Below are 17797 nucleotides of genomic sequence, written 5' to 3'. Positions count from 1 at the left end.
AACTTTTTGGTCACAAAGGTGAAACAGGAAAAGGTGTAGTCCTAGTGAACCACTGCCCATGCTCACTGGGTACTGTCAGCCACTTCTTAGGGACCACCTATGACATGTATATTGAAGAATACCTGGAGCCAGTCCTCAAGTACCACATTTGTCCTATCCACTACAGAAATATATCTGAACAAAGATCCACCCAGGTGGGGTCTCTTTTCTCTTTGATTATTGCTCAGGCTGTTTCATTTCTTCTCCTCTTCTCTTCTCTAAGATGGATTCATGTCATCTGGCCCATGTTGCTGGAAAAATATGATCTCCACTCCCTCTGGCTGGGGATCTATGTTAATCTAAGCTTCTTTTCTTTTCCCTTTTTCCTTTTTAAACATTAACATTTCTTCACCTCAACTTCTGCTCCTCAGCCTATTCTTTAAGAAACTCATTTCCAAGCTGCTTCTCCACAGTCCCTAACTTGTGAACTTGTGTAGTAGTTTGTGGATTTTTGTAGAGACCCATGAATTTTTTACAGTAACCTGTGAATTAAAGTCTAAACCTTTCCTACCTTCCTGAGTCAGATAGTTGGTGATTTTGGCATCAGTAAAACAAACCCCAACTGTGTCTCCCCACCCTAGTTTCTCTGGCAGCATTTTTGGTGTCCCTGGTGGGTAGGAGCTATCCCTCTCTCTCATGTTTAAGGAATATAAATATCTAGAAGTGAAAGATAATTTAGAAGAAAAGAAGTCAAAAGCAAAAATGTTAAAATAAAATGCTTAATATGCAACCAAAAAATATGGACCTCAAAGACAAGAAGCATAAAGAAAAATTAAGTAGTATAGGTCTTCCAGTAGAATAGGCAGGACAACAAAATTTAACACCATAATGAAGGACATAATAGAAGAGATATACCCAGAACTTATAAATCTGGAATATGTAATTCTATTTGAAAAAATTCACAGATTGCCCCTTGAGAAAAAAAAAAATCTAGAACTACAAACTCCTAGAATATTCAGTTCAGAAACAACAAGTTCTGCAAACCATCAGGAGGAACACTTGTCTAGACAAATAAAGAACATTAAAATAAAGCAAAACTGTTCTATAGTCACTAGGAGGGAAAAAAGGGAATGGGAGGGGAGAATGCCAGGTATTTTGAAGAGCATTGAAGCTCAATGATGCAACCCAGCTATCCTGAAAATCTGAGTTTAACCATATAGGAAAAGATGAACAAAAGATGAACATTCAGTAATAAAGGTGGTTCTGAGACATTTTTAGAAAGAAAATCAGAAATAGAAGATGTTATTTGCTTCTTAAATACCTCAAAGGAGAAATTCAGGATTGATTCTTTTGGATCACATTACATTCCAATATGGGAGGATACATAAAAAAGGAGAAAGAGTATAGGGATGAGCTAGGGTCAAATTAAGGACTAGTACCAGAACAATCACTTGGCGCAGTGGATAGAGTACCAGCCTTGGAGTCAGGAGGACCTGAGTTCAAATCCAGCCTCAGACACATAATAATTACCTGGCTGTGTGACCCTTTGGCAAGTCACTTAACCCCAATGCCTTACAAAAACAAAAAACAAAAACAAAAATTAAGGACTAGCAATGAGATGAAAGTGACCTCAATGAATGACCTTAGAGAAGAGCTGACAAGGCAGTAGGTGAATGGGGGGGGGGGGGCAGCTCAGGAAAAGTTGAAAAGAAAAGGAAAGAAAGAGGATCTTATTTTGCAGTTTGGGGACAGGATTCTGCTGATGAATGCCAACATGTGTGAAGGGAAATGAGGCCATTCAAGTTAGAAGGAATACTTTCAAAATATTAAATATCTAAACTTTCAGAAATAAATAATAATAAAATATCTAAACTTTACTTCAGAAAAAGAAATAAATGTAACTATATAAAAGAAATGCCAAGGGAAAACCTCCTGGATCCAATGGATTAGAGGGGAATTTATCAAACTGTTAAAGAAAATTTAGTAAACATATTTCACTAATCACTCTCAAAAATTGGGAAAGAATCTTGTGAGAATCTTCTTTATGAAACAAATATACTTCTAATACATAAACAAATGAAAGATAGAACATCAAAAGAAATCAATAAACCAATATCATTAATGAGCATTGATCTAAAATTATAAATAGAACCCTTTATTAAATGAATTTTAATGATTTATTCAAGATATTATTCAATATGATTAAGTGAGATTTATACTATCCTTAGGTGGTCCATCAAACAATATATTTAGTCATATTAAAAACCTAAACATCCCAAATAACATGCCCATCTTATCAGGGATGGAGTACCTTTTTTGCTGGCAAAGGTCATTTGGATATTTATAATATTTATGAACTATATTTGGTTAAGCATTTAATTACAGAACCACTAAAAAGCCCCTTGATTTACTGAATTTAGAGTCCTGCCTACTCTTGCCTTGCCATTCATTACCAGACCACTACAGATCATGGAACCAGAAGTTCCCAGTCCCTGATCTAAAAATACAACACTTATGCTAAACATTCTACAAAGAGTAGGCATTTAGGGACATTTTAAATATATATATATATATATATATATATATATATATATATATATATATATATATATACATATATATCAAATGCTATGGAGATACACTAGAATCTTTTCCATTAAATAAGGAAGTGAAGTTAAGACTACCTACTCTCTCCACTGTTTTTTCATATGGTTCTGGAAATGTTATCAATGGCAATAAAACAAGATAAAGTAATTAAAGGCATAAAGACAGGTGAGGTCTATTTGCTTATGATATGATTTACTTGGAAAACATTAGGGATTCAGCACAATACCAGTTAAAACAATAGCTTCAACAAAGTTGCAGACTTCAAAAATCAATCCTCAAAAATCAAAAACAGTTCTATATATAAACCAAACTGTAAGATGCAATAAGAGAAAAAGGAATCCCATTACAAATAACTACAGAATGTATTATCTGAGGTACAAGCTCCCAAAGCCTATCCAGTAACTAAAACAATGTAAATGGAAAGAACAATAGTCCAAAAAAATCAAAATTAAATGTTGTGAAATTATAAATATCAAGTGAGATTCAAAGGAAAAGAGATGAGAAGATACTCTCAATTTGCCCTTTAGTGGAAGTGGGAGGACCTCAGGTGACTGGCATTGCATATGTTTTTGGACTTTCTCAATGTATCTATTGATCAGTTATTATAACTTTTTCTACTTATCTAAAAATAGAAAAGAATTGCTATTTTTCATATAAGATGGTTTTTGTGGAGTGATAGAAACAGTCAACATCAATGATTTTTTTTTAAATTCTGCTGTGAAGGGAAACAAAGAGATTTAGTCAAAATAGTTGGTTTCAGGGAGGCTAGGTTGCACAGTGGATAGAGCACCAGTCCTGGAGTCAGGAGTACCTGAGTTCAAATTCAGCTCAGACACTTAATTACCTAGCTGTGTGGCCTTCGGCAAACCACTTAACACCATTGCCTTGCAAAAATTAAAAAATAAACAGTTTGTATGTATATTTGTGAAATTTTTAAATTGATAACTTTTTTAGACTAAACTATGATTTCAATTACACATACAACTCAAATATAGACACACTCCCTTAAAACTGGTTCTGCAATTTAGAGCATTAGATATTATCCTGGAGCAATGGTTAAGTAATCTGCTTAAGATTAAAAAAAACATTTTGTATCAAAGGTGGACTTGAATGCAGCACTTCCTTGAATCCAGGATCTCCCCAGATCCCATCCAAGCAGTTTAATTGATCTCACTGCTTGGATAAGATAAGTCACTAATTCTATTTCTTTTAGTGAGATAAAAACTGCCAAACATTAATTGCCATCTGTTCTGCCTATGCAGCCTAACATCCTCCAGGCCTTAGCTTCTGTCCTATCTCTATGCCCAGATGAATCCTGGGTATTGCCTTATATGCTGATACAATCTGTGAATCCTTAGACCTTGCCATCTACCTTGCTACTTGCCCCCAAATATTTTGGAGTGGGTTCATTTGCACTGAAGCTAAATTTTCCTTTTAGCTTTTTCACTCCATTCAGAGTATGAGTCTCTGGATTTCATTGAATGACCAATAAAAAGTGCTGGTCCAATCTCTTTTGTTCATTATTTGAGTTTTGAAGCCTCAGAGTGTGTGTAAAAAACCTTATGTTCTGACCAGAAACCCTGAGGGTTTTCCTCTCCTAAACTGATACTTTTGTGATGTCTCACCTAGTACCTAACCTTTAGAAATAGAATGTGCATTGCTTCAGAAAAACTAAGCTTTGGATAAGATCTTAGATTTAAAAAGACCAGGTGTCATCCTGGACCATTGCCAGTTGCCATGACTTTTATGTTACTACTGGACTCCTATGATTCTGGAAGAGAAAGTGGAAGGTTGATGACTTTGTGCAACTCTGTCTCACTGAAATTCAATTAATGCACAAGTCAAGACATCACCTTTTTGATGTCATAGGTCATCTACTAGGGTGAAAGATGAACAGCAACTGTCTTACCTTTTCTCTATCTCTAGTACTTAATACAAAGCTTGGAGCATTAAAAGTGCTTAATAAATTGTTTTTCTAGCAATAAAACTTTAACAGTTTCCAGTAAGAATTCAAAAGACCACAAAGACTGGGAGTTCTACTTCTACACTTAGTAAAAGAAGAAGCTATTGTAAAATAAAAACTGAAAGGTGGTGGTTCCCCATACAGCAAAAACTTTGAGGATCTCTTGACCAAGTAAATAAACACATAAATACATAAACAAACAAATAAAGTAAATTTTTGAAAATCTGACAATCCACTTGGTAGGATAAAAACCAGACCTGTGATTGCAGAAGAAAGTCTTTAGTGAGAGAATTACTCCTATTCCTGCAGACTGGCATCTTCCCTTAGTCTTAGAGAGTTACTTACAGAGAGCTCTGAGAAGTTAAGATGATTGCCTAGGCTTACACAGATTTGCTATTTGCTATATCATGGAGTCTCTTGAGACCACATGATAGAGGAAATACTGTATTATATACACCATTTATGAGAAATGTGGGGAAGAAGAACTAAGGGGATATATTAAATGACAAATAAGTGACAAAGATAGGTCAGTTTGGGAGTCACACAGGTTTGAGATTAGTGGCTCTTTTTCAATCTTATTTTGGCACCATGTATACAACTTTTCAGTCTGAATCTGTGAAAGATGACAATAGAGATATACTAGATGGCGAAATTAGTAAATGGTAAAATTGTTTTAAATAATGCCAAATTTTGCTTTGTTGTGTGTTTTCATTTATGAACAAAATGTTTCACCATCATTAATTAACTTCATAGAGTATCCCAGATTTAGATGTGTGTAACTTTAGCATTGAGAATATTAAGGGAAAAACTAAACCAAACTAAATTTTCAAGAACATGCTGAAATTTGGCATTGTTTTGTATATTGCCATATCTGTACCTCCTTTCTGAATAATCCCATGAGAAAGAAAGGAATCCTTTTTGACTGATAAACTTGGGTATATCTTGAAACAGCATTCTGATTTGTGTGTAAAAGTTTGGAGGAAACATCAAATTGCTCGTGAAACTGAATATGGTTAAATACTAAATTCTGCTGTAGGAGACCAATTATCTTACATTTCATTTTTTTTTTTGTTAAAAGAGGTGATGTTTTATTTTCAAAACCTGCCACATATCTAAGTATTTTGTGTTTGTTTTTAGCTTTCGACAGTCCTAACAAGCCTGTGAGTGGGTGTACAGAAGACAACAGAACTAACTGTGGGCCAGTGGATTTTCAAGAGGCTGTATCACTGAAGGAACGTATGGCAATGTATCAAGCAGCTGTTTCCAGGGGTGACTGCAGCAGCAGCAACAGCTTCTCTACTAATGTAAGGACACATCACATGATTTGTTCTTAAATAAAGATGCTAATTTCACATTTTTTTCTTTTGCATTTATAATACAGGAGTAGGATCATAGGAATATCAATGCATATTTAAATCTTAAGAGTTCACCAAGGCTAATCTGTCCATATTACATATGAGGAAAGAGAATCCAGCAAGACTGGCCCAACTAGATTGTAAATAGTGGTGAAATTTGAATCCAGATCCTTTGAGTCACATCTAATGATCTTTTCAATTTTACCTTTGTGGCCTCTAGTAATAAACAAACATAGCTCCAAGATAAATGCCCTAGTCAAGAAAGAGAAGGATTCATTTGCAATTTTAATAAATTTGAGGTTTTTATGATACCCAATGTGTTCTCACAGAGTTTTAATTAAATTCAATGAAAGTACAATTTCTTTTACTTTTCTCTTTATGCATGAAATCCATTAGGAGTATCTTAATCAACATAGAAATGCAAAAGATGAGCAATTTAAGTACTCTGCTAAGCCAATTATGATCATAGGGAACTATGAGATTCAGTGCTATCACCAATATTTAGAAACAATGGCTAATAAAATCATATTGCAAAGGATGCTATGAGTTCCATTCTTGCTGGATGCTCATTCTAAAAGATCTGACACAAGTGACACTTTAACAAGAGCGGAATGACAGATAATGAGAAAAGTGGCTGTTGTTTTATAATTATGCTGTCAAAACAAACAAAATCATAAATTCCACATGCAAGAATATTTTTAAGTATTAAATGGGAGGGAGATGGAGCAGTAACATAGTTGCATATCAAAGTGATATTTTTTATATCATCCTTTAGCATTTTTCTTATAACTTGTATTCAAGATAGATATTGAACATTTCAAACCTATTAATGATATTATAGTTCTTAATGAGACTTATTTTGCTATATTTCCACTTAAATGCAAAATATTTTATGAATATATAGTTTAGACATTAATTATTAGAATTCTTAAATTGTTCATTAAGTAATTGGTCCTTGCCTTTTGTCAGTCTGCTTAGACAGCACCCCCTGCTGGATGATGATGATGAAATCACTGAAAGATAATGTTCTAATCTTTAGGGATAAAATAGTCAATTATTAACTATTTAATTATTATCTGATAACTACTGATTTTAACATAATTAACTTTGATCAGGAAGACCCCTACCATGCTAAGAATGAACAGGAAATGTCATAATTCAGACTCATACTAGGAAAATTTTGGATCACCTATTCCTATAGCATTCCAAATTTAATTTGCTTAGAGATGACTAGGTTTAGATTCAGAAGCTCTAAGTTCAAATGCTACATCAAATAGTTTCTAGCTTTGTCCATATGGACAAGTCACATTACCTGTCTGACACTCAGTTTTCTGATCTATTAAGATAATTGGGTCACACATGAATGGCCTCTAAAGGTTCCTCCCAACTTGAAATGAATGATACTATTATCCCATGACTCAAGGATGCTAATTCAATTAAGCAAGTGCCACATACCAGGAATAAAATTTAAAAAAAAACTAAATAGGCCTTGCCAACAAGATGGAATACAAAATTCATACAAAGTAATTTCTGGGTTGGTAGGAATTCACTGACAAATCAGAGTATCAGAAAGCTTTTTCATCAAAGTGAGCTTATGTTCTGGTTTCGCCTATGCAACTATTTGAGATAAATGAACCCTTTTTAGAATTCTTGGGACACTATTGAATGACTCAGTCATATTTTTCTCACAGTGTCCTAAGATGCCTCATTTCTATAATGCATATTTTATTCTTACTATTTTCATATTTGATGGTTTCAAATAGAAGTAGTGAGAAGAATTTTTCTACAATTATATCTTATCTTAGTTGGCTTGAAGTAATCCAGATTCAGGGTCTGTGAAACTATAATTGCATCATTTGATTATTTTTTTTTTCCTGGAAGAAGATTGGTTTGATTGTATCTGTACCAAGAAATTTGTCTTTTTGGTAATTTCCATCAAGCAATTGGTTCAATCCAAAATGGAAGAATGGGAGGAGTCACACAGTTTGTGTAAGGAGACTATTTATGTGGCATGTCTGTCCCATTTTTTTAAAAAAAAGGCTTGATAATTTTGTGGATTCGTAGACCCAAGATATTCAGTATCTAACCATTAATTTTTCAGTCATGTTAAGAGACTCAAGATACAGAGCATTATGTTAGAAAGAATGATGAACTTGAATCCAAAAGATGCAAGTTCAAATCTAGACTCTTCTTCTTATTACCTGTTTTACCCTAAGAAAGTCATTAAAATTCTACATCATTTTGGTCACTTCCTTAGATTTTCTACTAGAATAAAATCAGTATTGTATAGTAGAAAATTTTTTCAGATTTAGAGTTTGAATAGCAGGTTTTAAGTTTCAACTTAGATATTCTATGTGATTTGGGACAAGTTGTTTAAGTGATTCTGGACATCAGTTTCTTCATTTGTAAAGTCAGGAAGTTTGATTAGATTATTTTAAGGTTCTTTCCAAAGCTCTATTCATGATGATATGATAATCCTCCTTTGGGGAGAATTGACAGAAAACAATGACAATAAAACATGGAATCTTTACTTCCCCCTGCCGGACCCCATATACACACACACAGATAAATAATTAGCACAAATGATAGTGGGAAAAAGTTTGCTTATCTTTAAATATAACAACTGATAAATACCTTACCTCAGATTCCACAATTTAGTTGATACCTGCACAAATCCAGAGTTTTTCTACCTACACAAAAAGTGATCAACAGGAGAAAGAGTGATCAACACCATAAACATTAATTTCCCTCTAAAAAGGTTTTCTATTCTGGCATGTATCAGATTCAGAAACCATTTCTGGAAAAAAATTGAGTAAGTGGTTCCATATAGTCTGTATTAAATCATAACTAATAGTGAAAATGGCCTTAGCCTGATATTTCCTAGCACTCTGCTTCTTAATCCACTTTCCTTTAATCTGTTGTGGTGGTCTATCTTCAGTATTTCTATTACGTAAAGTCTGACTTGTGCCTTTTCAAAATCAAACTCTCATAGAAAGTTTACAGTTAATTTATTAGCAGAAAGCGAATGAGATTAATCAGCTGGGTCATCTCCTGAACATTATCTTCTTTGAATATCACAACGCAGACTACAAAGCAATCCACTCATAGGGCTTACTTGCTTCTGATGTATGGTTGAAGAAATAAATCAAGTACAAATGTTCATAAATATGTTAATAATCTCTTAATTTTTAAGAATTGTAATGGAAACACCCTAGTTAGGATCCCTTCAGGGATTTGAAAAGAAATGAAATTCTTTTAGCAAAGTGACATTGTCATTTTAAAAATCACTCCTAAATAGAAAGAAAGCAAATTGAAGTCACAACACACACACACACACACACACACACACACACACACACACACACACACACACACAAACAAAGACACAAGAGAATGGTATAGATTAGTCTTAACTTGATGGAGTAGGACACCAAATAAAATCTTGGTATAGTCCTCATGTAGACCAGTCAATGTCATTTTGTCTTATATAGCCTTTTACCAGTGGTCAGTCATATTGTGTGCATAGATAGATAGATAGATAGAGATATATAATTATTTTGCTATTAAAATATAATTGTATCAAATCAAAGCTATCATCATTACTGACCCCTGAAACTGAAACCCTAAACATCATAGTACATAGGAAAGAGCACTGGCTATGTGCTTGAAGGTCTGAGTTCAAATTACACCTCTGGTACATAATTCCAATATGATCTTGGACAAGTCACTTAGCATCCTAGGCCTTGCCTCAGTATTGCATACAATGAATGTATTAAACAAGACAACCTCTGAGACCTCTTGCAGCTGAAGATATATGATCCCATAAGCCTTAATGATGACTCAAGAACTTCATTTTGAAATGCAAAGTGCATCATTATTATCAAACACGAATGATTTTACATATGTAGGGATTTGTTTAAATATATAGACACACAGATACTTTGTGTCATAATAGCTAGAGAGCCAAACTAGGAAAGCCTAGGTTCAAGTCTTGCCTCTACCACATGTTAGCTGGCCATTTAGTCTCCCCAAACTCTCCAAGCAACTCTAAAATTATGAATTGTATAGAAGATGCCAACCTGTATTGCTTAAAGAAGTTTCTAATCCTGAAAGTTCCCATTATCAATAAAATCATGAGTCTAGCCGCTATACCTTTATTTTTGTAATACTCTTTTTAAAAAATGATCAAGTGTTTTATTTTTCTCCCTCTTTCCTTTCTTCCTCTCAAAGAAACTGGATGTGTGGGAATGGAAAGTTTGAAACAAATAAGTGCAATCAAGCAAAATAACTTTTCATATTAGCTACTTAAAAAAATGTATCTCATTCTGCATATTAGTGTATCACCTCTCTCTCTCTCAGGAGGTGGGGGATTAGTCAATGGTGTTCTGGAATCATGGATGATCATTACACTAATCAGAGTTCTGGAGTCTTTCAAAGTTATTCAGATGTTCATCCTTCTGTATTTTTGGAGAGTGGTGAGGGTAAGGACCCTAATTCCCCAAGCAGAATGCTTTTGGAAAGAAATGAGTAGTTGCTTTTCAATTCCATTTTGTTACTGAAAATATAACCTGCTTATCATACATCTCAGATTCCCTGTCAGTTTTGGCAATGAGAGAATACTCAATCCTTCAGTTGAGTTCATCTGACCAATTTGAATGTGACTTCTTGTTATGGTTATAACCACTCGCTATAGTTGCTTCATATAATAGACTTATTTTAATATTCGTGTTGATTTGATCCATGTAAAGTCTCTATACTGAGTAATGTACACAGGTTGGGTAGGGATAAAGAAACAAGAAAGATAGTTTATTGTCACTTAGATCCAAAAGGCTTGAATTTTTTTCCTTCTTCTTGATTTTATACCAATATATAAAATGGGATGTTGAACTTTTTCATTATATTTTTTAGTTTATATTAGTGCAAGCTTTAGTTCATGTTTAGTGCAAGTGACACTTTCTTTTAAACAAAAACTGATTAAGTAGATAGAATTTGATTTAGGATTAGGAACCTGACCTCTATCAGCCCAAACCATGACTTTACACAGTTCAAAATAGATAAATCATATATATATATATATATATATATATATATATATATATATACACACATTATCTGAGAAATATCAGGTCTCAGGTTAACTTACTTTTAAGGATAAGAAATCTAAGTAATATTAATTGATTGACTAAACACTTCACTTTTCCAAGGCTTTGTATTCTAATATCAGGGAAATGGATCAGAATGAATGCTTAGATGACAAGAATAAGTGATTATACTTGGCTGCCATGGAAGGGGGAGAAGTTTTAGAATTTTCCTAACACATATTTCCAGACCCAATGACCAGTTTATTTTAAAGTGAATTATGCATACTCAGGAGCAAAGAGGTCATACAGCAAGAAAGAAAGTCAGACATAAGGCAAAGGAAAAGCTGAGCAGATTAGGAGGGCGTGGTCTATCTGTTCTTGGTAGTGTTCAGTTCTTGAAGGCAGCATGTTTCAATGGATAGGGCATTGAACTTGGAGATAAGAAGTACTGAGTTCAATATCTGCTTGAAACACTGACCAGTGATGTAACCCTGGGCAGTTCACTTAACCTCTCAAATACCTTATTTTCCTCATTTGTAATTGCACCTAATAACCTGAAATGGTCTTCTCAAATCTACATCTGTGGTCCTATGTAAGTATTTACAAGGATCAGTGAAGTTATTATGGATCTGGGCAATTTCCTTAGTGGGCTATCTGCTAAATAAAATATAGAACTATATCAAATGTTTACACTGAAGACACATCAAGTTATTCTCTCTCCCTGAGGGCTGTGAATACAAGTGAACTCAGTGATTTATATATATTATGTATGTTCTCACAACTTTTCAATGTTCTTTTCCCTACTTTCCAGAATATCAGAATGTGTTTGTCATACACTGATTTAATAAACTTTAATATTTGGAGAAGCTTGTATACACTGGTTGCATGTCCTATGTGGATGTTTCCACACTGTCCTGGTACACAACACAAATTTCAAGTTTCTTGACCATTTTCAAGACTTCATTGACCTTTACAAAATATGGTATGAGCCACTTAGGATTTATGCACCTTAAAGTCATGATGTTTTTCTCAGATTGAGAACACATTGTACTCTTGAATGTCTCAAATGTAAATCTCAAAAATCAAAATCACCACCTCAATTTTGTGTTCTTTCAGCCTTCCTAAGGCCTTCCTAGTATGCCAATATTTTTTACAGTGCTCTTAAAAGTGCCACCATGAGATGTAAACATCTTGTCACCATAATTCTGTCACCAGTTGTTTCACCAAAAGTGCATAAAACATCATCAAGGGAAAAGGAGATGACCATGAACTTGGTTGTGCCAGCCATGGGGCATGTTAACCCTTGTGCCTTCTTACCTTTTTACAAAGTAAAGGAGATTCTGAACTTCCAAAGAGTAATGTCTTCAATCTTTTAAATGAATCAGGTAATAATCTCATAATGACTCAGCAAGGTTTTGATAATTAACTTTGATAATATACTGCTTTATATAGATGCTGAGGATATTGATGGCAACCTCATTGAGGATTAGTTTAATAATTAAATCATCTAAGGCCCATAGTTTGTGTATTACTGTTAGAATGTTTTCTAACAGATCTTAATATTTATTCATACATTAAAATATATCTAATAGAGATACAACTAAATATTTTAACATCCTTTTAATTATGAAATGTCTTGATAAATGAGAAAAACATAACAAGAAGACTACTTCAATCAGTGATTTGGATCAGAGCTTATAAAATAATGGCACAATTTAAGATTGTTTTAATAAACAATCCATCAATAATTGGTATCACCTACTGTTTTAATAAACAATCAATCAATTCATCAATAATTGGTTATCACCTACTAAAAAGGAGAAGCAGCTATCATCTAGGAAATAGATAGCCAGTCTTGCAGTAATGAAGACCTGGGTTCAAGTCTCACTTCTAACATTAGCAATGTGATTATAGGTATATCATTTACTCTTTCAAAAGCCCCAGTCATTCTTTGCCTCCAAATTATAGATGAGCTATTGATCTGTTTCCAACACTGATGGAATCATAGATCCAAACGGATTCTACCATCATCTTGAAAAAAATATGAGAACTTCTTCCAAAACCAAGATTTTCAGCTTTTTATCTTTCATTTTTTTTTCCTGTGTCACCTTAGACGATGGAGGAGTCTGAAACTCGAACAGTGCCTGGTGGCTTAGCCAGAGTGAAGAAACAATTTGAGAGAGATGAAATTGCCTCTTCACATAATACTTTTTCTCAGTACCAGCACCAGCAAAGATTTGATCAGGTAATACCACTCTGGATCTTGAAACTGACTAACTTTGGGATAAAATGTTCTTATTCACTTTCTTTAATAAGAATCCTTAGAGAATAAATAATTAATTTTGCTAAAGGTTATTCTGTCTTCCATCTTTCATTCATTAACATTAGTTGCTCATCAACAAAACTTGCAATTTATTTTCTAGAATCATGCCAGAAAACCAATTTATTTTTTTAATAGATACATTGTACTACCTTTCTACAGGATTAAGTTTTCTGGACATAGCAGTTGGTACCCTGACACATTCATTAGCCCTTTATAGGTTTAAAACTGGAAATAATATTAGAAGCCATTTATTTTATTCAGTTCATAAATGTTTACCTAATGTCAGAAACTTGTGCTACAGAACCCTGTGTACAGTACCCTGTGCTAGCCCTGAGGGAGATCTAAGTAAGATACAGTTCCTTGTCTCATGAAGCATGTATTCTCAACAAATAGAACAGGACTTTCAACTGCTAGTGGACAGGTACCACAAAACAATTGAAAGAGGGAAATATCCCAGTTGAGGTTTAGTTTCTGAGTTATAATTAATCATGGCATTATCAGGTACCAATTTCAAATCCATCAAACTTAAAAGGATTTTTGAGCCATTCACTTTAAGGACACTGATAGTTTCCTAATTAAATTTCATCATTTTCTTTAAATAGATTAAAAAGTATGGTATAAAGTCACTAAAAATCACAGAATGCATTTCTTAGGGGTTTTTTTTTGCAAGGCAATGGGGTTAAGTGGCTTGCCCAAGGCCACACAGCTAGGTAACTATTAAGTGTCTGAGGCTTGATTTGAACTCAGGTACTCCTGACTCCAGGGCCAGTGCTCTATCCACTGTGCCACCTAGCTGCCCCTACAAAATGCATTTCTAAATGTTTTATATAGAGTCTGGTTTTGCATGCCATTACTTCATAATTGTAGATCATGAAAAAAACATAATTTTCATATTATGTGAGGATCTGGGCAGTAATACTCATCATGCTATATGTGGCTGTGAAAAATAGTACTTAGATGGTGAATAGTTATGCTTAGTCCAGTACTCTATCTTGAAATGATTCACAAGGATGAGCTTCAAATAACAGGAGATAAAGAGAATAGTGGAAAGTTTGCATGTAGTCAATGTTAAATTAGAGGATGTTGTTTTATAAATTCCTTACCCTATTTTTTTATTGCAATGGAATCCATAATATTGATGAGCAAAAGGTAATGGCAATAGCTTCACATTTGTCTATAATACCTGTTAAATTTTGCAATGATTCAAAAATCAGCAGATTATAAATTTAGAACTGGAAAGAATCTTGTCAGAAAAAGTGACTCAACATAAGATGACTCAGTTAAAAATTAATATTCTATTAGTCAACATTTTAAGAGGTCCACTATATAGAGATCTATAGAGTGGTACAAAAGAAATAAAAGACTATCCTTTACAATTTGATGACTTTTTCTTTATACTTTTTTTCCCTGCAAAGTCTTAGTAACTATAACATTCGAAGTAGGTATGTTTAAACCCTAGGTCACAGGTAGAAAAGACACTGACACTTGAACTCAACTCTTAAAACAAAACAAAACAATACAAAACAAGAAACAAGCAAAACTTCCCAATTTTCTTATTCTATAAAGCCTTGTTTTAATTGTTTTGCTTTGTTCATTTTTGAAAGTGATAGAAAAGGTAAGGTGCATTGTCTGACAATAGAGGATGTTAGTTAATTCTGTTTCTGTTTAAGTTGTCTCTGCTCTGATTTCAGATTCATTGTTTCTGATCTTTAAAGTATTTGAGGAAAATTTCTCTGCCAGATCTGCTTCTTTCTGATTGGATATGCAATATATATGAAATTCCCTTAATATCTAATTAATTTATGATTCCAGATATGAGAAACATTCAGTTTGTTGACATAGAGTAATTAATATTAATTGGAAAGTCAGGATTAATTAGCATTAAAAGCAAGAGCATTTGTTTTGGATTTCTGACAATATTTAATGTCACAATTAGTAATAATTTCATAAGTTATAATAATTAAATCCAATCTGCCTCTTTCCTTTCTAATGTACTGAAGTCAGATGTTTTCAGGGTAATTAGCTAACTATTTTATAAACACATGACTAGGACATCAGCTATGGGTCTAAGCAAGTTTAGAAAATTAATCTACCTCCAAGCTTAAAGATGTTTTCAGCTTGCAGATGGGTTAAACAATTTTCAGATGCCTGAAAAAGTTCTAATGCGGAAAATTGAATGACAGAGGAAAATTATAATGTGCTTGAGTTTTGACACTTTGGAAGCTATTCCTCACATTCTAAGCCTTTGTAATTCCATACTGTGCCATTTATCTAAGTATTCTTGAATCATTTGTAATATCAATTGTATATGCATACATACTCTGTATATGTGTGTATACATATCTATATGAATGTACACATACATATATAATATATATGTTTACATAATATATATATGTATATGTGTATATATATATATATATATATATATATCTCCACACACATACATGCTAGTTTTAAGAAATTGACTTTTTTTTGGTAAATTTATCTAAATCAATTCTACAAACCATGGATGGGAAATATTGAAGACAAACACCAAAACCTAAGGAGCTTGAATTTTATTGGAGAGATTCAATATGGACTCATAGATTTAGAACTGGGGTGGACATTAGAGACATTCTTGTTCAACCCTCTCATTTTATCATATCTCTGGAAAACTGAGATATTCAATAATTAGGCCAAGATCTCACAGATAGTAAGTAGCATCTGAATTAAACTTTGAAGGAAGCAAGTTTACAGTTCTAAATAATTTGATCCATTAAATTTAAATCAAAACCTCTACTTTGTAAGAGAAATCTCAAGCCAAGATCAATAAAACTCCATGAGCTCTTTCTTCATCTTCTCTCGAAATATAGTACCCAAATCCTTATTGTCCATTAGCATAAATAGATTCCAAAAAGACTGGAATGAACAATGCATTTGAAAGGCTCACTCAGAGAATTTTCTAGAAGCCCTCAGATCAACCAGGCTCAAAATTGAGGGAAAAGAAAAGATTTTGTCTGCTTAGTTTCTTATTGGTATGGGGATGTTTCTTTGTTCCACTCTAAAAACTGTTCCAAAGAAGAACAGAAATACACCCTAAAGAATTATTTTAGAATAAAACTGTTACTGGGACAAAGTTGTCACCTCTTCACTCATTCATGTGATGTTTTCCCTCAACTTTTTGGGATCTTATTTAGGTTCATGGTGAATTCTCACACTCAGGATATGACATTCAGTTTCTCAAGTGAATGTCTTCCTTACTGTCTTTTCCCAACCTTTATGCAAATAAGAAGGAAGGCTTTCCTTTGACATTCTCAAAGCAATGTTTTGGATATTTTTTCCCTAAAGAGGTGAAACAAGAAATAACAGATGGGACTTCAAAAAAAGTTGAATTTGTTCAGGCATCAGGGCACAAAGCTCTGTTTAGGCATTTGCTTTCATATGAAAATTGCTTCCCTGACTGCATGTCAGGAGGTTGACCTTTGCTCACTGTTTCCATTTCTGATGTGCAGCCTATATGGAGCTGCTGGACAATATGTGTTTTTACACTTGCATCTGCTGTTGCAGAAATCCTAACATAAACATTAGTACTTAGTAAGATTATGTGATTTCGATACAATACCCAGAGGATTTTAGGTGAATATAAAATAATTTTGACAGTTTGTGACAGGTATAATATGACATGTGTATTGCAGCCTCTTTAAAGGTAACCCATAAATATTTTTTGACAAACAATATATTTAAATCTTCTAATTGTCCTTCTGCCTTCACCACATGGCATGTGAGCACTTTGAATTTAACTTTAAGAAAAATTGAATGAGTTCCCTTTCACTGTACTTCTCCCCAGGTTCCCCAACCCCCATAATCTATCAAACTGTAGATGATCTTTAGTCAACTCAACTATACATTACTAAGATTTCCTTAACATAGAATTGGACAGAGACTTTTTTAATGTATACTACATATTAGATTTATATTTTAATTTAAAATAAATCTTCCTCCTTAAGAACATAAATAGCATAGTATCTTAGGTACCGTATTTATTTTTTTATCATATGAAATAATTTAGCAATAAACTGACACATTAAAAGGGGGAAAAACCTACACATTAGGTGATGCCACCACCTTGTTTGCCCCTCTTCCCCAAATCATGTGATCATTAGCAATGATCCTATGCTACTTTAGAATACTTTTGGTACAGAAAGATGAGTTAAAGGTGGTCATACATGTTAAAGGAACTTCACTTTTGCTGTTCTAGAATGTTAATCATTTTAGTTTAGTTTTCAAAGATATATTTGAAGGTCATATTTCAGGGGAAGTTTTCTAAAATCTAGCTCTCAGAAATGTCAGAAGGTAAACAAGGATCTCCTGGAATGCATGAATGAAAGAATATGTAGAAGAGGCAATTTGACAGTGTTTTAGTGAGCTTTAGAATGCTATTATGAGTAAAGGGGGGTGTATTTGAAGAGAGGAGAAAGTAGATATTATGGCATTTGGATCTGAGAAC

The 17797-nt window shown here is 33.5% G+C and overlaps 1 protein-coding gene across 4 annotated transcripts in view; it reads left to right on the top strand.

Moving 5' to 3' along the window:
* The window catches only part of XIRP2 (xin actin binding repeat containing 2), a 406258-nt gene that overhangs the window by 326197 nt on the left and 62264 nt on the right, over window positions 1-17797 (top strand). For all 4 annotated transcript variants that reach the window (XM_074215791.1, XM_074215789.1, XM_074215788.1 and 1 more), the window contains 2 exons: window positions 5687-5853; window positions 13099-13230. In XM_074215791.1, coding sequence (XP_074071892.1) covers window positions 5687-5853; window positions 13099-13230 — 299 coding nt within the window. The remainder of the gene's footprint in view (window positions 1-5686; window positions 5854-13098; window positions 13231-17797) is intronic.

Source organism: Macrotis lagotis, chromosome 1 (assembly GCF_037893015.1).
Source record: "Macrotis lagotis isolate mMagLag1 chromosome 1, bilby.v1.9.chrom.fasta, whole genome shotgun sequence".
Classification (NCBI taxonomy): domain Eukaryota; kingdom Metazoa; phylum Chordata; class Mammalia; order Peramelemorphia; family Peramelidae; genus Macrotis; species Macrotis lagotis.
The sequence above is the reverse complement of the archived record's forward strand: the minus strand, read 5'-3'. Positions and strand labels throughout refer to the sequence as shown.